Genomic DNA, 23,549 nt, shown 5'->3' on the forward strand with positions numbered 1-23,549 from the left:
TAATAAAACCCAGGGGGACAGACAGGTAGTACTTTTAGACGACAGGTAAAAAACCCAGACAGAAAGCGGGTTAAACAGACACGACACGCGTCACGTATTCTGGTTACGAGGTTCACCGGTTTATAACATGACACGACAGTGTGGTGGTGTAAAACAGACAGACAGGTAAGCAGAGGTAGTAGACAGGACAGACAGGTAAGGACCAGGTAAACAGACCGACAGGTAGACAGGTGAGACACCTGAAGGCCTGTGGGTCGATGTATGACAGTCGTGGGTTGTTGCAGAGTTCCAGTTTTACGATTTCTGGAAGGTTCTTGAACGCAGCTCGCTCCACCCATCAACAGCTCCTCCCTGTTGTTCAGACCTGACAACACACACACACACTACACACGTCACACACACACACACACACACACATACACCACGTACACACACACCAAACACACACACACACACCACATACCACACAGACACACACACACCACACACACACACATACACACGACACACACACACACACACACCCACACACCACACACACCACCACATACATACAAACACTATTGTTATTCTGACACGGAACCAGAACCACAAAGACTGCTACATGCTAGCTATGTTAACAAGGCTAACTATGCTAACTATGCTTACACATGCTAACCATGCTAACTATGCTAACTATGTTACATGATAACAAGCTAACTATGCTAACTATGCTAACTATTTAACATGTTAACAATGCTAAACATCATGCTAACCTATGCTAACATGCTAACTATGTTAACTTCGCTCTTCTCCTCTCCTCTCCTCCTCTCCTCTCCTCTCCTCTCCTCTCTCCTCTCCTCCTGTCATCTCCTCCTCCCTCAGTGACCTGTCCTCCCTCCGGACTCTCCTCCTCCACAGTAACCAGCTGAGCCTCCTCTCTGGAGACCTCCTCTCCTCCCTCTCCTCCCTGGAGGAGGTGTCTCTCCACTCTAACCCCCTGCGCTGTGACTGTCTCTCCTCCTGGGGCCCTCACCTCGGCAACCAATCACATCTCAGAATTCTGGAGTCCTCCGTCACCCTCTGCTCCTCTCCGCCTCACCTGATTGGTCGGGAGCTGCAGGAGGTGGTGGCGGTCGGGTGGGGCGGAGCCGACGTAGGCGGCGGGGGCGGGACCAACAGCTGCTTACCTCACATCTCTCCTCACGCCTTCCCGCCTGCTCTGAATGTCAGCGCTGGGCAGCCAATCACACTGGAGTGCTGGGCGGACGCTGACCCCGCCCCCCAGTTCTACTGGGTGACGCCCACCGGAGACAAGGTGAGCGGAACCGGGCGCAGCAGCCGGACCGGACCGAGCACAGAGCTCAGATGATGAACGGACTCTGTTTGTTCTGACCGTTTCTTCTCGTCCTGCTCAGGTGAGCTCAGAGGCCATGGCTGCACCAATCATATCAGAGGAGGGGCGTGGCCTGAGCAGGAAGAAGAAGCATCGCGTGTCGGAGCCCGGAGCGCTGGTGATCGAACACGCGGAGCCGTCAGACGCAGGTCAGAGGTCACGCCTCCGATCAGCTGATCCATCAGTTTGTGATGTCAGAGACAACAGGAAGCTGATTTGTTTTCTGATTGGCTGCTGTTCTCAGGTGTGTATACCTGCGTGGCGTGGAACATGGAGGGCGCCGACACAAAGAGCGTGTCCGTTTCCGTGGACTCTGTGGGCTGGTGGTGGAGCGAGGGCAGCCGGCCGGACTCCGAGCCCAGCAGGGAGCAGCCGTGGCGGGGGAACTGGTCTGCGGCGGCCTCGCTCGTGGTTCTGGCGAAGGTGAGCGCCTCGCGTCTCTGTAGTCTGTTTGTTTCATCACAGCTCTGACAGCTTCCTGTTTCCTGTTTCCTGCGCAGGTGGTCCACGCCCAGTCGGTGGTGTTGGAGTGGAAGTTGTATCCCAGCAGAGGAGCCTCGTCTGCGGGTCAGAACCAGCAGGACTCCCCCCTCCCTCTGCCCCGCTGGATCAGCGCCACCGTGCACATCGACAACCCTCAGATCAGCTACACGGCCCAGGTGAGCGCGCACGTCACTGTCTGTGGTTAGTGATGTCACGTGATGTCACAGTAACTCCTCCCCCTGCTCCGCAGGTTCCTGTGGACGTTCAGGAGTACAACCTGACTCACCTCCTTCCTGCCACCGAGTACCACGTCTGCCTCACCTCTCCCAGCCCCTCCCCCTCCCCTGTCACTCCCTCCTCCTCCTCCTCCCCCGTCCACACTTCCTGTCTGAACGTCACCACGAAGGAGGCGGCGTTCTCGGTGGAGCTGGTGGCGTCGCAGCGCAGCAGCGTGGCGCTGGCGGCCGTCATGGGCTCCATGTTCGCTCTGTCCATCATGGCGCTGCTCGTCGTGTACATGGGCCGCCGCGTGCAGCAGCACAAGTCGTGCGGACACTCGCTGAAGAAGTACATCCAGCACGCCACGTCCATCCCGCTCAACGAGCTGTCCCCGCCGCTCATCACGCTGTGGGAGAGCGAGGCCGAGAAGGACAAGGAGGAGAGGGAGGCGGGGGAGAGAGGGGAGGCGGGGGGGAGTCAGATCGACACCACAAAGACGTACATGTGGTAGGACGCTCGAGGGAGTTTACGGAGGGACGAGGACGGAAAGACGAGAAACTGGACGGATAGCAGCAGAGACATGCAGGTCATGTGACTCAGTGACGAGCCTGACAGGAAACTTTAATATAAAAATCCTGTTTCACAAAGAAACATCAAACATGTTCAGACTTTTTAAAGTTTGATTCAGTTTATGAATCAAACTGACCTTTGACCTTTGACCTGAGACTGAACCTGAAAACACTTCATTCATAAACTGATGCTTTTATTTTGAAACATCTAAGAATGCCGTTTTTTTAATTTGAGGTGAAAACGAGTTCTTTTAGTTTCTGATTTTAAAGATATTCTAAAAAATATATTTAAACAAAGATCAAATCTGATTTAAAGGAAAAAGCTGAAATATGAAAAAACACCAGAACCAGAACCAGAACTTTTCTCAGCGCTTCATGAACAGCTGGACTTCAGGTCGAGGACGTGACACGTGGAGACTTCAGGCCTGCTGAGCTGTGAGTCCAGATGTTTTGGACGTCTTTCCTCTCTTTGTCTTTCGTTCCTTTCATTTTCTCGTCTGTCCTCCTCCCTCTCTCTCTCTGTCAAGCACACTGACAGTAGCTGTATCTGATTATTGTAATTTAGTTCACCTGATGAACCTGAACGCAGCACGAACACATGAAATGTTTCACTTTAAATCTTTTTGAAGTTATTTAAATGATTTTACAGGACAGTGAGTCCACACGTCACACTGTATGCAGACGATGCACTGAAGCTTTTATATCATTTTTATATACACACATATCTTTGAAATATGCTTCTACAGATGGACCAGTGTATTATACATATTATCATATATATTCAGCACCTTCATATAGTTTAAACATATTTAGTTCTCTGCATGTAGAATAAACAGATTAAAGAAGAATCACTGGGTTAACGTGTCAAACAGAAAGTCATCTTTTCAAATTTAAGTTCAAAACTTTCCAGATTTTATGAATGTTTAAAAATATCAAATCATTTTCTAAATGTTCATGATGAAATATTTCACAGCAAAGTTATCAGGTTGTTTGGAGCTGAAACAATTAGAGATTATTTAAAGAACTTTCACGTAGAGAAACCAACAAACCTCTCAGTGTGTTTGGATCCAGATCACGTCGACTGATCAGCTGCATATTTTCATAAAAACGGAAACTTCGACTCTGACTGAAGCTCAGAATCTGTTTCTATGCCGACGATTCACCGTTTTCTAAAGTTTGCTCGGTTCACAGACGAAACGTTTCCTGTCGTGTTCACGTCGAGTTTTCACTTTGAGTCACTTTGCATGAACTGGATCTTTAATCCTCCACAAATCTTCTTCAGCACAGCATGAATCCTGTCAGATCACGGTGACAGTCCTCCGTCCGGATTCAGGTCTCATAGTCACCATAGAAGAAGTCCAGCTTCATGGACGGTGACCACGTCGTGTTTAGAGTTTAACCTGTAACAGTTTGTAGCTGTAGATGACGATGCACTGCTGGAGGTGGAGGTGGAGGTGGGTGGTGCTGCATGCCTTTGCACTCATATTTAGGACTGTTTGTATAAACCGACCTGCTGTCACTGTAGATACAAAGATTCATATTAGTATTATTATGATTTTCATCAGCTGATGAAAATCATAAATCTGACACGCTGACATAATAATATAATCACATAATAATATAATATATCACAGATGGTTTCTTAATTAAACTCCCTCGTTACGGCACAGTTAGCTCATCACTTTCTAAAACTATATTTGGACAGGAAACGACTGACTGATCCAATAATAAGACACAGAAAGATTTCAGCTGGTTTCTTTCTCTTTATTGATTATCAGTTATAGATTTGCTGTCGTGTTCATGCTCCGTCACTTTCAGCCAAATGCTCCTCCACCCAAAGCGCTGTGGACCGGTACGGACACGCGATGCTGCTGCAGACTGAACCTGTTTGATTCAGATCAGTAATAACATTAATGTTTCACCAGTCAGCTGTGTGTGAAAGCTTCATGTTCTTTGTTTTCTTTGATCAGTCCATGATTATTGATTATTGAAGACTGATCATCAGTCTGAAGCTTCAGAGCGGCGCCCTCTGCTGTCGATCCCGTCACACTGCTCTCCTTACTCAAATGAAACTTAATATGCAGGGTATTTTGTATAAAGTGTAACGCTCTATATTTGAAGATTATTACTGTTATTATTAATACTCAACACTGAGCACTAACTGTAACTAAGAGTGTGTGTGTGTGTGTGTGTGTGTGTGTGTGTGTGAAAGAGATAATATAAATACACTTTGTCACTCCACAGCCTGCTGTCTGATTATTGACTCGTCTATTTCACGTATAATAATGTGAATCATCATCATAACGATGCATCATGATCATCAATGATATCATGATACAAAGAAGTGTCGTGCCAGAACAGGAGCTGGATGAGGCTCAGCAGCCTCTGTGGACATGATCGTGTTTTTTCAGTTCATCTGTGTGTGTCGACTTTTTATTCAGAAACCCACTGAAAACGTTTTTTTTACCCACAATCCATTTTTATTTTTTTAATTTTTTGATGCTCAAACAAACTTTATTAGACAGTGAACAGCAGCAGACAATCAACCCGTCTGCACACTGCGGAAAATTAAAGTAACAGCCTGAAAACTGAAAAAGTCAAATGTCAGTTAAAGGTCCAGTGTGTAAATCTGACACCCTTGACCTTTAACATGTTCTCTAATAAAAGTTTTCATGTTAATATAAAGTCACATAGTTTCATACAAACAAACTCAAACGTTGATCGGTGGAAACTTTCAGTTTACGGTAACGTTGGCTCGATCATGTCGAAGCTGGATCATGTTTGGAGTTTAGACGTAATAGATTTAATAACACCATTATATTTAAAATCACAGACTGCCCTCCACCATGATCAGAAGAATCAGAAGAGATAGAGTTGAATAACGAGGAAGCTTTGGGATTGTTCGGATCTCTCAGTAATGTCAGCTGACAGGACCAGAAGTTTCTTCAGGTTAAAGGTTCTGGGGTGATTCCTGTAATACCAGCAGCGCTCTGCTAAAGCATCGAGCAGCTCGAGCAAATTGTGTCATTTAACTTTCCAGCTCTGTTCTAGAGATTTAAGAAACGTGACAGCTGATCTACACGACTTCTCTCTGTGTTAATCCTCGTCTGACCGCAGGACAAACATTTGAAAAGAGTTGAAATGAACATGATCATCACAAAGAGAAAACTCTGATTCTAAAATCCACGCTGATGAGAAGTTGAATTGATGCTTTTGGTCTCAGTCATCAGAGAAACACTGAGAGATCCTGGAGGGTGTTTGAAGGTCTGAAGGTCAACAGCCAGTCGGTCAGTCGGAGACGCCGTGACCTGAGAAGACGACAAGAAACAAACCAGCGTTCATCAGCCAATCATCACCGTTCCCCTCCTGGTTCATCCAATCACCTTCGACTTTATCATAACTTTCGACTTTTCATCATTTTAATAATGAATCATTTCATTCAGACTATTAAAGCTGTTAAATCCTCACGACTCCGTTAAAGTCGGTGCTTCATGTTTGATTGTTCGTCTTCTTGTATCCCGCTGAGGTTTGCTAAGAGCCCTCACCACAAAATGTTACAAAAAACTTCAGATGCTTTTTGTTAAATTGACGCTCTTAGGTGTGACGTGGATCAACAAATGCCCCTGACCCTCATGGAAAAGGTGGAGAGCATCGTTCCATGTTTCCCTGAGACCTGCCATCCTCGACCTGTCCACTAGATGTCCTCACACTTTCTTGATCTCACCTGCACACCTGTTTCCACGTCATCAGTCAGCCCTGCAGTCCATACAAATCTCTCACGTAACAGTCAGTCGTAAACAGTCTTACCTGAAGTCTTAAGACCAGGACACAGTAAAGTGGATTGGATTTTCATCTTCGTATGACGGCATCAGAGATCTCGATCGCCTGCCACGTTGCCTGCCACGACATTTCTGATCCAGTTGAAGACAAACACAGTTCAGTCAGTCCAAGAAACAAACAGGACGTAACATCTTCTGAATAAATAAGACGTGAATATTGTTTTTTACCGGCTGACATTTGGAGTCGTTCTTCAAGCACAGCTTCATTTTGCAGTTGAGGAAAACGCCACCGTTGCTTCCTTTGAAACTAAACATCTGGAAGGCCAAGACGGTGCCGCCCTTCCCGTTATCCACCACCTTCACAGAGGAGTCACCTGGGTTCCCACAGCTGCTCACAAACGAGACAAACAGATTAAATCATGAGCAGGTAAACCTCTAAGTATCCATCACCACCATCGATGAGGGTTGGAATATTCATGGTTCTCTTCTGGACCAGACCTGAACGCTTCACAGTCAGTTTTTCCTGCGACTCACCCGTTTTTAACGAGGTCGTATCTCAGATCGCTGTTCTTGTTGTTTGAGTTGGTTGCAAAGCAGGACTCCACCACGAGGGTGATTATGTTGCCGTCCAGCCCATCGGCGTCCATGCTCATGTAGATGGTCTGGTCTGTCTGGATCCCGCCGGATAAGTCAAGGGGTTGAGTGCAGGCAGGATTGGCAAACATGCCCAAAGACAGACTGTAATTCCAAGAACCAGATAAAATCTGCTGCATCGCCTGGCTGCAAAACAAACACCAACATGATGATTGGACGGGTGCTGGGCATGACTTTCTGATTTCCACAACAAGACGAACACACATTTGGAAAGTGGCAGATGTTGACGTGCTGAACTACTCACCCTCCTTTGATTTTTAGGGGGATGGTCTTGAGGTTCGGCTGGCTGTAGAAGCAGGAGAAGTCAATGTCTACGGGGTCATGGCGAAAGATTGGACTGGACGTGGTGCTGTTGGATGTCTTGATGGTGTTCTTGTAGGAAATTCTGTTGTTTCCGGCCTGCAGGGTCACAGAGAGTCAGATGTTGTTAATGCATCATGTAAGAGGATCTAAAAACAGCTACACCTTCAGACACTGTCAGATGATCCACCCACCAGGACCACTGCCCCACAGGGTTTGCTGTTGTTGAAGCTGAAGGTCACCATGTGGGTCTCTTCATCCATCTGACCTCCACAGTTCTGCTCATTGAGATGTAAGGTTGAGTGGTTGATGCCTTTTTCCGCCAGGAGACAAGCAGCCAGAGAAACTGAAGCCGAGTTCTCGCTGCAGACCGTTGGGTCACCTGAACAGAAGCATGGACAATGAATGAAGTAGCTCAATATAATAAGTATGTAAGTATTAATAATAAGTATTGTGGGCCTGGTTCATACAAACATGGAGTCACGGTCTCACCTAAAGCACCTGTCGATCTGTATTTGGAGGCAAACCCAGCCCGGCAGAGGCAGCGAGGCAGACCACTGATGTCCTCACCACAAAACTCATGAGCACTGCAGAACACGTCCTGACAGAAGCCCTGAGGGGGCGCTACAGCAACACACAGACAGAGTTTCATCACGTTAACAGGGACTAACGTCACAGTACAGAGGTGACCTACAGACTCCATGATGGAAACACTGATCAGGAGTGAAGAGCTAACTGAACTGACTCAGCCCGGGAAGCCAGGAGCCAAACCCGGCAAGAAAACCACCTAATAGACTGCTGTGTTCACTGTTAGACTGGACACTGCTGGTTCAGAGGTTCTGTCGCCGTGTTCACTGTTAGAATGGACACTGCCGGTTCAGAGGTTCTGTTGCCGTGTTCACTGTTAGAATGGACACTGCCGGTTCAGAGGTTCTGTCACTGTGTTCACTGTTAGAATGGACACTGCCGGTTCAGAGGTTCTGTTGACAACAAATCAGAAAAATACCAAATCTGACATCTTTAAACTGTCAGATGAAGTACGCTCTTACAGCAGCTGGCCTTTGACCTCCAGCCCTCCAGTGTGTCGTTGGTCAGTAGGCTGCAGTCTCTGGTGTAGGCCTCCAGGAACTGACACCTGAGACCGTCCAGTGCCGGGTATTTGCAGAGCGTGTCGCTGCAGGCGGTGATGTAAGGCTCCGGGTCGATGACGCTGTGACAGGAGGTGAATGGCGCCTCCTTCAGGAGATTACAGCTGTTGACGATGAATAAAACAACAATGTAACTAAGTGCATTGAGTCATGGTTAAGTCACAACTTGAGGGTGTGTTCAGGTCTCTGCTCACCGTTCAGTCATTGTGGTGCAGTTGATCCGACTGTCAGCAGGTTCAGTGTCCTGCATCTCACAGCTAGGGGGCGGCAAACAGCATCAGGTGATCACAGTGTGTGATGCATCAGCGGGCATTGGAGGTTCAGGTAGTGACGAGGTCTTACCTGCTGGAGCTGAACTCAGGCAGCTTCACTTCACTCAGAGAGCTGCTGGAGTTCACACATAAACCCTGCGTGGAGGCCGCACCTGCAGCCAGATGAACAAACACTGATTCAAAACGCTGATGTTAGCTCGTTATTGGCTACTGTAAACGCCAATCAGTATCATGTCCCTCCCTATCTGGAGCGTTTTTACAAGAAATCGTAAAGTTTACAGACAGAACTTTACTTCCTGTTTCATGAACTCTACTTCCTGTTGCATTTACCTTTCATATAGATCTGTGCTGTGGTGCCGTCAAAGAAGACAGTAGCTTGGAAGTTGGAGAGCGACACTTTGGCGGTGACTCCGGCTTTGCTCTTAGAGAGCTCCACGCCATGCCTCGTCTGTGGCGAGCTGTCCAGGTCCAGAAATGTGTTGTTCATCTGAGTGGGGACGAGGAGACAGACATCACAGCCCGCAAGACAGGAGAGACGAGGAGCAAGACCCCCAGAATGAAACACACTACAAACAATCATCAGATATCTCTGTATGCTGACGACACATCGCTGTATCTGTATTGTGCTTGCAAGCTCCACCCATCGTTCCAGCACTGAACTGTGATTGGACAGTTTGTTTTTTCTGGATTTAGTAAAGGTGACAACAGGTAGCCGATGAACTTATAGACGAGTATCATCACCGTACGTGAGACATTTGACGTTCACTGTGAGCAAACCTTTAACCAGACACGAGGAGGCTTACCTGTACTTTCCCACCATGTACCAGGTAAAAGTCAACAGCTGGTCCATCCAGACGCAGGATCACCTGGTCCAAAAAGCTGACGTCTTTGCGGCGGCGTTCCTGAAAGGTGGCCATGAGCTGAAGGCCAGGAAGTGACATCAGAGTATACGCACAGCGATTCTGGATGAAGCTGAGATGGCCGCTGAAATCAATGACAGCAGGGCCGGTCACAGTGCAGGGGGTGTTCATCACACACCTGGTGATTAGATTAGATTAGATTATACTTTATTTATCCCACAACAGGGACATTCTCTTGTTACAGCAGAAGAAAGTAAGTATAGTATAGTATAGTGTAATATACAATATAGAAGTTTAATAGAGGATAAAAATAGAAATAGAAAAGGCAAAACAACAGCAGATCAAAGTATCCTTATACAGTGAATAAGAAACCAATAAACAACCAATAGACAAACAACAGACAAGTGTACAGATGTGCAGAAATGAGTACTAACGATGAAAGTAGCAAGATATAAATAATACTGCAAAGGTAACTGGCATGATATGATAATATTACAAATGTAAAGTGGCATGATATAAGTAATATTGCACATTATAAACTTTGAAACTATGAAACTATAAACTATGAAACTATAAACTATGAAACTATAAACTATGAAACTATGAAACTATAAACTATGAAACTATAAAACTATGAAACTGTAAACTATGAAACTGTAAACTATAAACTATGAAACTATAAACTATGAAACTATAAACTACAAACTATGAAACTATAAACTATGAAACTATAAACTACAAACTATGAAACTATAAACTATGAAACTATAAACTATGAAACTATGAAACTAACTATGAAACTATAAACTATGAAACTATAAACTATGAAACTATGAACTATGAAACTATGAAACTATAAACTATGAAACTATAAACTATGAAACTATGAAACTATAAACTATGAAACTATAAACTATGAAACTATAAACTATGAAACTGTGAAACTATAAACTATGAAACTATAAACTATGAAACTATAAACTATGAAACTATGAAACTATAAACTATGAAACTATGAAACTATAAAACTATGAAACTATAAACAATGAAACTATAAACTATGAAACTATGAAACTATAGACTATGAAACTATGAAACTATGAAACTATGAAACTATAAACTATGAAACTATAAACTATGAAACTATGAAACTATAAACTATGAAACTATAAACTATGAAATGGGCTACAATGAACAGGAAGCGAGATATTTAAGAATGAAAATCGTCATTTTTGCCGTTTCGGGCTGGTTGAGAATGGGTCATGTGGATTTTATCCTATTGCCTTCAAACTTGGTAGGAGTGTTCCTATAGACTTCCTGAGTAACAGTTATCAAAATGATCAATTTTGGGTCAACTGTGTGGGCGTGGCAATCCATAAAAAGATTCAAAGAAGAAATGGGCAGGAAGCACCTTCTCAGAGCTGTCTGAAACTTCTTGTGGTTATTAAGAACGATGTTATGCACATTTCGACGTGCGCACATTTCGACGTGCGCACATTTCAACGTGCGCACATGTGCGAGGGCCCGACCATCGCTGCTTGCAACTTCAGGAGAAAATGAGCCAACTCGGCATCCGTCTTAAAACCCTTTTGGGTCCTAAGCAGTCTCCATCTTTCAAATGCATCTCCAATATTTATCCGTGTTTTTGAACGTTTGAAAGCTTCTTTGGAAAAGAAGGAGGCTTCTCCGGTCTGTCCATCTCTGTCAAACTGCTGCTCTGCTTGCATCGTTGTAGTGTAAATTAGTTTCATACCTGGCAGCCCAGATATTGAACACAGAACTCAGTGATCAGAATGACAAAGGCCAAAACAAAACAAAAAAACATTTTGCCTGTCGGGTTTTTGTCAGCAAGCAAGTATTTCAACTTAGCATGTTTATATTAATTCTGATTTAATACAGTGAATATCTGACATATTGTCCCTTTAAATGTTTAATGACACTCTGTGATGTATGATTCAAACGTATTTACTGGCCGTCGCCCTTGCAATGCTGTTGAGCACCACAGGGGCTGATGCTGAGGACCGCTGATGCGTTACAGGTCACAGCTGAGGAGGCGGAGCCACACGCCACCGTGTCGGGTTCATACACAAGACCTGTAAAAAAACCCAGTTCACAAAATGTGTTCTCCACAATGATTAAATCATCATCATCAATATTTTATATATCGTGAATATCACAAAACTGACGTCCTCACTCAGGTCAGGATGTCTCTGACCAGAGAAGATCAGGTTCTGGTTCTGGTTCTGCTCACCTGAAAATCTGCATCCAGTTACGTCTTTGTACGACGTTTGTCCTTTCGTGAGATTCCAGCGATGAAGTTCTACATCATCGACGTGGACGCTGACCGCCTGCAGGACAAACAGAGTTTAATAAAGAATGCTCTGTCACTTTAACTCTTGTTGATTCTACACTGGACTCACCAGCGAGCGGTCCGTGGCGATGTCATGAAGGGTTAGAGACATTGCTGATTGGTGGTCAAACATTCGCATTTTGGTGGTCAGCTGGAAACAGGAAGCAGATGACAGAATCCGGAAACTGTCCGAAAACTAAATCTTACAGTTACAGTTACTTACACAGTAACTTACCACAGGATTATTGTTCAGGTCTGTCACAGTCGCGTCCACGAAACATGATGATGACCCCGTGAGTTGTCCCAGGGCAACATGAAAGTCTGATCCAGGATGAATACCAGAGCTGCGCTGACTCAGAGAAGAACTGGCTGCAGCGGTGACAGTTGCATGAAGACAGTCCTTCTTGTTTCCAGAAGAGTCTTTAAAACAAATCGCCACGTTTGAGTCGGTGACGTTCATCTGTGAACGTAAAGAGACACGACAATGAAACAACATGAGTCACTTCATCATTGACTTGCTCTGTTTCCTGTGATTCAGCCACTGGAAGACACTGATGGGATCGCTACATGAAGACCTCTGCTGTGTCTCCTTCTGTTAGTACTCTTTTATGTAGTACTCCATGTACTCTGTGTACTCCATGTACTTCCTGGGGTAATGCTCTAACTTCGACAGGGTAGTGTTGGGTTAGGATAGAGAAGTATTCAAGTAGGACCATGGAAATGACGATGGAACCATTTAAAGACAACTGATCCACTCTCTGTAGATGTGGGTCCATCATGATACACTACGGTCCACCAGGATCCACCAAAATCCACCAGGGTCCACCACGATCTACCACAGTCCACCACGATCTACCAGGGTCCACCACGATCTACCACGATCCACCATGATCCACCAGGGTCCACCTCGGTGGTGGGGGTGATGGTGGTGGAGGTGCGTCATGAAGGTTTGTTGGTCTAATAGAGCCTCACTGAGCTGAGGTGGAGGTGGGCGAGTCATAGACCGGTCCTTAATGATCCGTATCAAATCTCTATAATTACAGCCCACAGTTGTGTTTAACAAGATAAAGAGATGAGAACATTAAAATAACGTAAATGTAATGTTACAATAACGTTCTCACGATGTGAAGTGGAGGATGTTTGTCAGGGTGGCAGCAACACGTAAAGTTTACTCACGTCGATCAGTTGGTAAACCTTTCCAAAGAACGTGAACGGACAGGCACTGATGTCCAACCCTGAACAACCTGCAGACACACAGCAAGACTATGTGTATATATATGGATATAAACATGTATACACACACACACACACACACACACACACACACATAACTATATGATGAAGTCAGGTGAGCGCTCACCTGTGAGCTGACTGACAGCAGCCAGGTAGAGCAGGAGGCGGGACATGTTGGAGGAGTCCAGTCAGCTGACAGAGAGTTTTACATGAAGACAAAAGACAGTAATCAGATTACTTTGAACTTAACGCTAATGTAGCAAATCACGAGCTAACGATTGATGTAAATGAGCCAGCTCGTTAACTAGCATAGCAAAAGTATCAACATGTAAATTAATGAGCTAGCTGGCTACATCAGCATGTGGCTAACACGTAGCGTAGGATTTCTCAACTGTGATTGGAGCACAGAGAGAAAAGGGGCGGGTCATGACTGTTATGTGTGTGTATATATATCTAATCTATCTATCTATCTATCTATCTATCTATCATCTATCTATCTATCATCTATCTATCTATCTATTATCTATCTATATATATATATATATATATATTATATCTATATATATTGATTTTGAATCCTGATATTTGCTCGGTGTCTCTCAGGTTTAATCTTAAAGAGGCTGGTTCTGTTGGACCTGTCCGACCTGTTAGACTTTAAATTCTTCTGAAGATTTAGTCTTTAAGTTTGGAGGTAACGAGCTGACACTTGACAGTTGACATTGGAAAAATACAATTTACTGAGCTTTGAGAATTTTAGATTATTTTCAAATGTGTGCCTTGTTTCTAAAATGTGAAATGGTTTGGCCTCCTCCACTCGCTCAGTCAGCTGTTGGATCCTCCAGAATATCCTCGGTACAGATTGGACCGTACCATTTTGTCTGATAAACTTCTACCTGACGATATAAAGAGCTGCAGCTCCATCAGGACACTCTGACACTGTGGGTGTATGTTATGTGCTGTTGTGTGTAACTTTGTATTGTGTATTATGTGTCCTGTGTGTGTTTTGCTGTGTACTGTTTGTTGTGCTATCAAATGTTTCAAATCAAATCAGATCAGATTTATTTGTACAGTCCAAAGTCACAAAGTCCATTTTCCTCTGAGGCTTTACAATCTGTACAGGGAGTGACACCCTCTGTCCTTAGACCCTCGGTTCCAGTGAGGAAAAACTAAAAACTTGTTTTAAGGTTTTAATTGTGTCTGCAGATGAAAAGTAGCTGTGAGATAACTCTGGTGCACTATCACATGTAACCATTATGTTTATGTTTAATACTGTACATGGTCCCATTAAAGAAGAAGAAGAAGAAGAAGCAGACAGCACAAACACGAAACATTCAAATGATTCAAAGCAGAAAAATGACTTGAAGCATCAGAACTGAACAAACATCCTGATCTTTATGATAAACAGACTCAAACAGTCCATCAGTTTAATATTCAGGCGTGAGAGTATGTTTACCTTCTGGAGGAGGTTTCCTGGAGGTTTCCTGGAGGTTTCCTGGAGGTTTCCTGGGGGTTTCCTGGAGGTTTCTGGAGGTTTCCTGGAGGTTTCCTGGGGGTTTCCTGGAGGTTTCTGGAGGTTTCCTGGGGGTTTCCTGGGGGTTTCTGGAGGTTTCCTGGAGGTTTCTGAGGTCCTGCTGCAGGACTCTGATGTGGACTCTGTGCAGACTAAACTGGTCTGTTTGTTTCAGGCTTTGCTGTTTGTCTCCTCCCCGACTCAGATCCTCTCAGATTCTTCACATTCATGTTGCGTCGACACAAACTGGTTCTCTCTCAGTTGGAACACTTTAGCTTGGAGGCAAAAGTTCGACATCCTCACAGAGTCATTTTAATCTTCAGTCACCACAGACGTCCATCACTGTTCACTGTGTGACTGCTCATTGTATTAACTGGCCTGTGGTGAAGATTTAGTTTGGAGTCTTGTCTCATACGGAGAGTCCGATCATCAACCTGAGACCAGACACTGATCAGATGATTGGACATATGTGATAAGACGAACACAGACTGCTGTGACGATCAAACTGATTCATCTGGAGGATTTGATGATAAAACTTTGTGACCGGTCACCATGACGACGGTCAGATGAGCAGCTGATCGTTGGATGTCAGTGTGTCTTCTCCAACTGGTTCACACCTCGACCAATCAGAGCCTGACACCGTGAACCTGTGAGCCAATCATCTGTTTGCTGTCGAAATATTAAAGGCTGGGAAAACGTGAACATTCTGGCACAGGTGAGACAGGTGAGACAGGTGAGACAGGTGAGACAGGTGAGAAAGGTCTTAGAGAAATACCTGAAGATGATTTGCATATTTCATGTTGTGGAGAGAAAAATTCAGCCACTGTCTGTCTGTCTGTCTGCCTGTCTGTCTGCCTGCCTGCCTGCCTGCCTGTCTGTCTGTCTGCCTGTCTGTCTGCCAGCTTACAACAGAAGCAGCTGTCCAATCAGCTCATTAGAGATGCGTCTCCATGTCACCTTTCCCCTCCATCAGGTGTTCCACGTTGTTTCAGTGTGTTGGAATAAATATTACATAAGTATGTCTCTTCTTCTTCCTGCTTCACCTGCACAGGTGACAGGTAACACCACCCCCTGCTGTCCTGTGGTGAGAAACACCTGTAGTCACTTCCTGTTACCTGCTTCATACAGATTAATAACATACGTGTATTAAGTCATTCACATTTAGTCATTTAGCTTTTATCCAAAGCGACTTGCAGAAAAAGGAACAATGCAGGTCCAGTGCGATAAGAAGCGTTAGTGCAACGATAAGTGCTGTGACAATTCTTTAAGGTCGTGTAGTCCTGTAGTGCTAGGAGAGGCCGTCATATTATTATCTTATGAGTTGGTCATCAATCATCACCTCTAAGTTTAACACCACCCTCGTGGGGGCGAGACACGGTAGGTTTGTCTGGGAGGAGCAGCAGTTCAGTTTTTGAGGTTCAGCTGGAGGTGATGTTCCTTCATCCATGTGGAGATATGAGAGACGTTCAGAGACCAGAGCAGAGAGCGAGGGGTCCTCAGGAGGACATGACAGATACAGCTGAGTGTCATCTCATAGCTGTGATAGGAAAAGCATGTGAGCGGACCCAGGGAGGTGGTGTAGAGAGCGAATAGAAGGGGCCCCAGCACTGAGCCCTGGGGCCCCCCTGTGGTGAGGTGATGAGAAGCCAGGATACACTGAACGACCTGTCAGGTAAGATTCAAAGCAGGAAAGAGCCAAGCCAGAGACGCCCATGTTAGAGAGAGTAGAGAGGAGCAGCTGATCAGTCAACAGAACGAGGACAGAGGACTGTGCTGCTGCTCCGGCTTCTTTTAAGGCTTCTGTCAGACAACAGAGCAGGTTGTTTGACTGACCAGAATTATTCGGATCAACAAGATTGTTCAGTGAGAGGAATTCTCAGAGTTGCTTAGCGACCGCCCGTCCAATAGTTTTGGATAAAAACGGAAGAAGTGAGACAGGATGATAGTTCTTGACCTGAGCAGGTTCAGAGGGTTTCTTCATCACAGAGCTGGAGTGATGATGGACTGAAGAAGGTTTGTTGGTATAAGGTCCAACCAAGTTTGGATACGGGTTGTCTGTACCTGCTGAATGTAACGCAGTGAAACAATCAGGAAATAACTTTTGATTTCTCTGATTAATGAAGCTTTATCGAGGCCGGCGCTCGCTCGCTGTCACTGTAACTCTATGTCTCTCTACCAAAGCTCTCTCTCTCTCTCTAACTATATTTTGTGGCGTAAATTGTGAGTCGGACTCAGATTTAGAAACTGGTACATGAAATAAACAAAGTGAGAACACACACACACAGGTAGATGATCAGAATTTAGTCCATGAATCCACCTGGACAGTCTCAGAGACAGTCTCAGAGACAGTCTCAGAGACATGTCAGGCTGTCTGTGGAGGTTTGACCGATCTGAGCGTCTGATTGGCTTGCGGGATGTGACGTGGGGCTCTGTTTTCCCAAAAGTTGAATCTGGCTCAGCTTCTCTCCCAAAGACAACCCAATTGAAATGAATTGAAAAACGCCACCAGCGTCCGTTTGCCTGTCCCTGTCTGAGCGCTCAGTTAGGAGTCGGTGGAGAGTGAGCTGGTCAGAGACCTGGCTGCTGATTGCTGCCTGTGAAGAACGATGCAGAGGTGTTGGAGGTAAGGCTGGAAGGAGCCGGAGGAGGCGGAGGGATGAGTAGTGATTTGAAGGTGGAGAAAAGTTTCCAGGTGTGACACTGTTGACTTAACTTAACTCTGCACCACCAGGTCTGTTTGTCACAGATCTGTTACTGTGATGTCACGTGTTTATTTTGATGTGTTTGTATTTGCCCTGAATAAATAAAGTTTAAATATTTAGTTTCATTTATTAGGAGATAAAATAAAATATCATGATTCATGAAATTAAAAACATATTATTTCCAAAGCTTTATTTAATTGAAGAGTTTAAATTTAAATAAAGTTTAAAATAATTTACATAAGTCTGCGGACGTCATGACGTAACGAGCGCCGTCGCAACCAGGAAGTGACGTCGCGGCCTCCGTCAGCCTGTGTTGATGTTTTGTGCGCTCGCGCTGAGGGAGCGGACACTTTTTGTTTTTGTTCAACAGAACCGTCGAACCGAGCCGCGCCGCGCGCCCTGTGGGCCGAACCGGGTCGTTAAGAGCCTTAGCTCGGTGATTAGAGCCGAGCGGCCGGTCCGGAGGGCGAACACACCGAACCTTTTGATCCAGAAGGAGGACCCGTCCCTCTGACCCCCTCCCTGCCTCCACCATGACGATCCTCCCGAAGAAGAAGCCCAGCTCCGGGGTCGGCGTCTCGGACCACGCCGATGACAGCGACCGTCGAAGCGGCTCCGACCCGCACCAGCACCCGCACCCGCACGCAGGACGGGCCGGAGCCCGACCGAGGGCTTCACCTCCGCCGTGGTCCTACCAGCCTGCTCCGCCCTCCGCTCGGGACGACAGGCGGAGCATCGAGGCGAGCTCCCGGCCGCAGCAGGCCTCTCCGCCGCCCGTCGGCTCCGTGTCCCCCGTAGGGCCGGGCGACGGTCGGGACAGCAGCGGCGGGAGGTGGCCGGCTCCCGCGGGGAGCTCGTCGTATCGGCCGGCGTCGTCGGCTGCGGCGGAGGCATCGGCAGCTGCTGCTCCGGGCCCGGGCTCAGCAAGAGGCGGCGGCAGGCAGCACCTGCTCCGGCGGAGTGGTGGCGGCTCTGGCCGGCGGAGGCCAGCCCGGGGTGTGCCCACCGGGGGAGTGGGGTCCAGCCAGGCACGGAGGAAGGAGCCGGGAACAACAGCGAGGACGAGTACGAGAACGCCGCCGGCTGCAGTCCATGGGCCCGGCGACGGTGGAGCAGTAGGACGGTTAGCAGCACCTTAGCACGGAGCTACTTGCTAATGCTACTGTGGCTACACAGGTGACTGGTGGGTGAGCTCAACCTGACCGTTGATGCCCGTCAAAACGGTCATCAACGGTCATTAACGGTCAACAATCCAAGGTGATGAACGTTAAACAGGAAGTCAAAGAAAGAGAGATGTTACCTTTAAAATCCTGTTTTCTGATTGGCTGTCAGGTATGTTTACCTCTAACACACAACTTCCGTTCTGTTCAAGTGCATGTAACCATAGCAACGGCACTGACGATGCTTCAGGTACAGGTGAAACTAACCACAGCATGAAGGTCAAGACTCGAGAACAGCCACATAACATGTCCACCTGGAGACGAGTACCAGGCGTCCATGTGGGGACGAGTACCAGGTGTCCATGTGGGGACGAGTACCAGGTGTCCACGTGGAGACTAGTACTAGGTGTCCACGTGGGGACGAGTACCAGGCGTCCATGTGGGGACGAGTACCAGGCGTCCATGTGGGGACAAGTACTAGGCGTCCACGTAGGGACAAGTACCAGGGGTCCACGTGGAGACGAGTACCAGGCGTCCACGTGGGGAGGAGTACCAGGCGTCCATGTAGAGACTAGGACCAGGGGTCCACGTGGGGACGAGTACCAGGCGTCCACGTGGAGACTAGTACTAGGTGTCCACGTGGGGACGAGTACCAGGCGTCCATGTGGGGACGAGTACCAGGCGTCCATGTGGGGACAAGTACTAGGCGTCCACGTAGGGACGAGTACCAGGCGTCCACGTAGAGACTAGTACTAGGGGTCCACATGGAGACGAGTACTAGGCGTCCATGTGGGGACGAGTACCAGGCATCCATGTGGGGACAAGTACTAGGCGCCCACCTGCAGACGAGTACCAGGCGTCCACCTAGAGACTAGTACCAGGGGTCCACATGGAGACGAGTACTAGGCGTCCATGTGGGGACAAGTACTAGGCGTCCACCTGGAGACGAGTACCAGGCGTCCACGTAGAGACTAGTACCAGGGGTCCACATGGAGAAGAGTACTAGGCGTCCATGTGGGGACAAGTACCAGGCGTCCACGTGGGGACGAGTACCAGGCGTCCATGTAGAGACTAGTACCAGGGATCCACATAGAGACTAGTACCAGGCGTCCACGTAGAGACGAGTACCAGGGATCCACGTACAGACGAATACCAGGCGTCCACATGGAGACTAGTACCAGGGATCCACGTAGAGACTAGTACCAGGGGTCCACATAGAGACGAGTACCAGGCGTCCATGTGGGGACGAGTACCAGGCGTCCACGTAGAGACGAGTACATGGCGTCCACGTAGGGACGAGTACCTGGTCAGGCGTCCACGTGGGGACGAGTACCAGGAGTCCACGTGGAGACTAGTACCAGGCGTCCACGTGGAGACTAGTACCAGGCGTCCACGTGGAGACGAATACCAGGTGTCCACGTAGAGACTAGTACCAGGGATCCACGTAGGGACGAGTACCAGGGATCCACGTAGGGACGAGTACCAGGGGTCCACGTAGAGACGAGTACTAGGCGTCCACGTGGGGACGAGTACTAGGCGTCCACGTGGGGACGAGTACCAGGCGTCCACGTAGAGACTAGTACCAGGCGTCCACGTAGAGACTAGTACCAGGCGTCCACGTGGAGACGAGTACCAGGTGTCCACGTGGAGACTAGTACCAGGCGTCCACGTGGAGACGAGTACCAGGGGTCCACGTAGAGACGAGTACCAGGCGTCCACGTAGAGACGAGTACCAGGCGTCCACGTGGGGACGAGTGCCAGGCGTCCACGTGTGGACGAGTGCCAGGCGTCCACGTAGAGACTAGTACCAGGGGTCCACGTAGAGACGAATACCAGGCGTCCACGTGGAGACTAGTACCAGGGGTCCACGTAGAGACTAGTACCAGGGGTCCACGTAGAGACGAATACCAGGGGTCCACGTAGAGACTGGTACCAGGGATCCACGTAGAGACTGGTACCAGGGATCCACGTAGAGACTAGTACCAGGAGTCCACGTAGAGACGAGTACCAGGCGTCCACGTGGGGACGAGTACCAGGCGTCCACGTGGAGACGGGTACCAGGCGTCCACGTGGAGACTGGTACCAGGGATCCACGTAGAGACTAGTACCAGGCGTCCACGGAGAGACTAGTACCAGGGGTCCACGTAGAGACGAGTACCAGGCGTCCACGTGGAGACGAGTAACTGGCCAGGTGTCCACGTAGAGACTAATACCTGGCCTCCACGTAGAGACGAGTACCTAACGTCCACGTAGAGACGAGTACCTAACGTCCACGTAGAGTACCTGGCCAGGTGTCCATGTAGAGACTAGTACCTGGCGTCCACGTAGAGACTACTACCAGGCGTCCACGTAGAGACTACTACCTGGCGTCCACGTAGAGACCACTACCTGGCGTCCACGTAGAGACCACTGCCTGGCCAGGCATCCACATAGGGACAAGTACCAGGCGTCCACGTAGAGACGAGTACCTGGCCAGGTGTGTCCACGTAGAGATGAGTACCTGGCGTCCACGTAGAGATGAGTACCAGGCGTCCGCGTAGAGACTAGTACCTGGCGTCCACGTAGAGACTAGTACCTGGCGTCCACGGAGAGACTAGTACCTGGCGTCCACGTAGAGACTAGTACCTGGCGTCCACGGAGAGACGAGTACCTAGCGTCCATGTAGAGACTAGTACTTGGCGTTCACGTGGAGACGAGTACCTGGCGTCCACGTAGAGATGAGTATCTGGCGTCCACGTAGAGACTACTACCTGGCATCCACATAGAGACGAGTACCTGGCCAGGCATCCACGTAGGGACAAGTACCAGGCGTCCACGTAGGGACGAGTGCCTGGTCAGGCGTCCACATAGAGACGAGTACCAGGTGCCACGCAGAGACGAGTACCTGGCGTCCACGTAGAGACGAGTACCTGGAATCCACATAGAGACGAGTACATGGTGTCCACGTAGAGACGAGTACCTGGCCAGGCATCCACGTAGGGACAAGTACCAGGCGTCCACGTAGAGACGAGTACCAGGCGTACCAGGTGTCCACGTAGGGACGAGTACCAGGTGTCCAGCAGATCAGCTGACTTCTGTTGATAATGTTTTGTTTGTCGTGTTCATTAATTGATGTCTCGTCAGTAATAGATAAGAGTAATAGATGATGACAACGTTTATTACTGTTACATTAACGTTGTTTTACATTCAGCAATATTCACTGATATTCATCATTAGTGTTCTTTAACTACACTTAATCTTTGTTAGCGTTGATTAATGCTCGTAAACATTCTTAAATGTTTATACGTTCTTAAACGTTCTTTAATGTTTGTTAATCCTCATTAACGTTCATTATTGTTTATAGTGAGTTGTTGTCAATCAGTTTGATTCAGATCAATTAGAAGTGTTTGATTTAATCAACTATACAAGAATCAGAATCAGAAGTACTTTATTAATCCCCGTAGGGAAATTGTTTAAATTATCAGTCACAAATTATCAGTCCAGTAGTAAAGGACCAGGACCAGGACCAGGACTAGGACCAGAGGCATCAGTTCATCAGGATGTGTCCGATTCAGTGAAATAATTATAATCAATGATCGTTAGTGAGAATTAGCTCAGAAGTCTGATGTCTGTTGCATTGGGGGGGTCAGCTGTCTGTGGAAGAGAGGGGATTCTGGGTAATGGAGTCCTGACAGCTCTGCCTCAGTGTTACTGTTTATCCACAGCTAACTGTGTGTGTGTGTGTTCAGCAGGAGCACTGGTTTGAAAAAGCTCTGCGGGAAAAGAAAGGCTTCGTCATCAAGAAGATGAAGGAGGACGGAGCATGTCTGTTCAGAGCCGTGGGTGAGCAACGCACACACACACGCACACGCACACACACACACACACACACACACACACACACACAGGTGTGTTTGCAGTTCCTCAGCTGACCTGCAGGTGTCAGTGTCACATCATAATGTAAACAGAACATGAGTCAGTCTGAGGTCATCGTCAATAACCACTGATCAGCTGTGTGTTCATACACTGTCCATCAGATGACATCATCATGACCTCACAGACATACAGGAAGTGATTCAGGTCACACCCATAGACATATATACGTAGACATATATACATAGATGTATATACATAGACATATATACACAGACATATATACACAGACACATATACGCAGACATATATACGCAGACATATATACATAGACATATATATATACACACATATATACAAAGACATATATACACAGACATATATACATAGATACATAGACATATACGCAGACATATATACATAGACATATATACACAGACATATATATACACACATATATACAAAGACATAAATACGCAGACATATATACATAGACATATATACGCAGACATATACATAGACATATACACAGACATGTGTATATATACACACAGACATATATATACACAGACATATATATACACAGACATATATACGTAGATACATAGACATATACGCAGACATATATACATAGACATATATACACAGACATATATATACACACATATATATACAAAGACATAAATACGCAGACATAGACATATATACGCAGACATATATACACAGACATATATACACAGACATATATACATAGACATATATACACAGACATATATACACAGACATATATACATAGACATATATACATAGACATATATACACAGACATATATATACATATACATATATATACACAGACATATATACACACAGACATATATACATACAGACATATATACATAGACATATGTAAATGTAAATGTACTTTATTTATACAGCCCTTTACAACAGTCCTTTCGGTGTACCAAAGTGCTTTACAGTAGATAATAAATAATGAGAACAATAGGTGAAAAACAAACAAAATAAAAACAATAAAAACAATAAAATGCAACAAAATCGAATAAGAAATAATAAAAGTGTCATC

General features: G+C 46.6%; 3 protein-coding genes across 3 annotated transcripts in view; 2 read left to right on the forward strand and 1 right to left on the reverse strand.

The window, feature by feature from the left end:
- The window catches only part of LOC104937406 (leucine-rich repeat neuronal protein 1), a 14,633-nt gene extending 10,259 nt beyond the window's left edge, over positions 1–4,374 (forward strand). The window contains 5 exon segments of the mRNA XM_027275543.1: positions 865–1,297; positions 1,398–1,524; positions 1,620–1,798; positions 1,876–2,034; positions 2,109–4,374. Coding sequence (XP_027131344.1) covers positions 865–1,297; positions 1,398–1,524; positions 1,620–1,798; positions 1,876–2,034; positions 2,109–2,588 — 1,378 coding nt within the window. The 3' untranslated portion in view covers positions 2,589–4,374.
- Positions 4,375–5,118: 744 nt separating this feature from the next.
- On the reverse strand, positions 5,119–14,756 carry LOC104937403 (mucin-5B). The gene is made up of 19 exons (XM_027275623.1): positions 14,696–14,756; positions 13,370–13,434; positions 13,186–13,253; positions 12,245–12,469; positions 12,080–12,160; positions 11,911–12,007; positions 11,629–11,752; positions 9,603–9,837; positions 9,130–9,286; positions 8,870–8,951; positions 8,722–8,784; positions 8,429–8,631; positions 7,872–8,003; positions 7,574–7,761; positions 7,324–7,478; positions 6,960–7,205; positions 6,654–6,813; positions 6,454–6,557; positions 5,119–5,954 (listed from the first exon to the last, which is right to left on the reverse strand). The coding sequence occupies exons 2-18, from the start codon at positions 13,413–13,415 to the stop codon at positions 6,462–6,464; spliced, it is 2,358 nt and encodes a 785-aa protein (XP_027131424.1). The 5' UTR covers positions 13,416–13,434; positions 14,696–14,756; the 3' UTR covers positions 5,119–5,954; positions 6,454–6,461.
- A 2,965-nt stretch (positions 14,757–17,721) lies between these two features.
- otud5a (OTU deubiquitinase 5a) overlaps positions 17,722–23,549 on the forward strand; it is a 16,157-nt gene continuing 10,329 nt past the window's right edge. Inside the window, 6 exon segments of the mRNA XM_027275629.1 lie at positions 17,722–18,281; positions 18,284–18,397; positions 18,400–18,476; positions 18,478–18,530; positions 18,533–18,567; positions 22,340–22,436. Of these exon segments, the coding sequence (XP_027131430.1) occupies positions 17,988–18,281; positions 18,284–18,397; positions 18,400–18,476; positions 18,478–18,530; positions 18,533–18,567; positions 22,340–22,436 (670 nt within the window). The 5' untranslated portion in view covers positions 17,722–17,987.

The sequence above is a fragment of the Larimichthys crocea genome, unplaced genomic scaffold (genome assembly GCF_000972845.2).
Source record: "Larimichthys crocea isolate SSNF unplaced genomic scaffold, L_crocea_2.0 scaffold148, whole genome shotgun sequence".
Classification (NCBI taxonomy): domain Eukaryota; kingdom Metazoa; phylum Chordata; class Actinopteri; family Sciaenidae; genus Larimichthys; species Larimichthys crocea.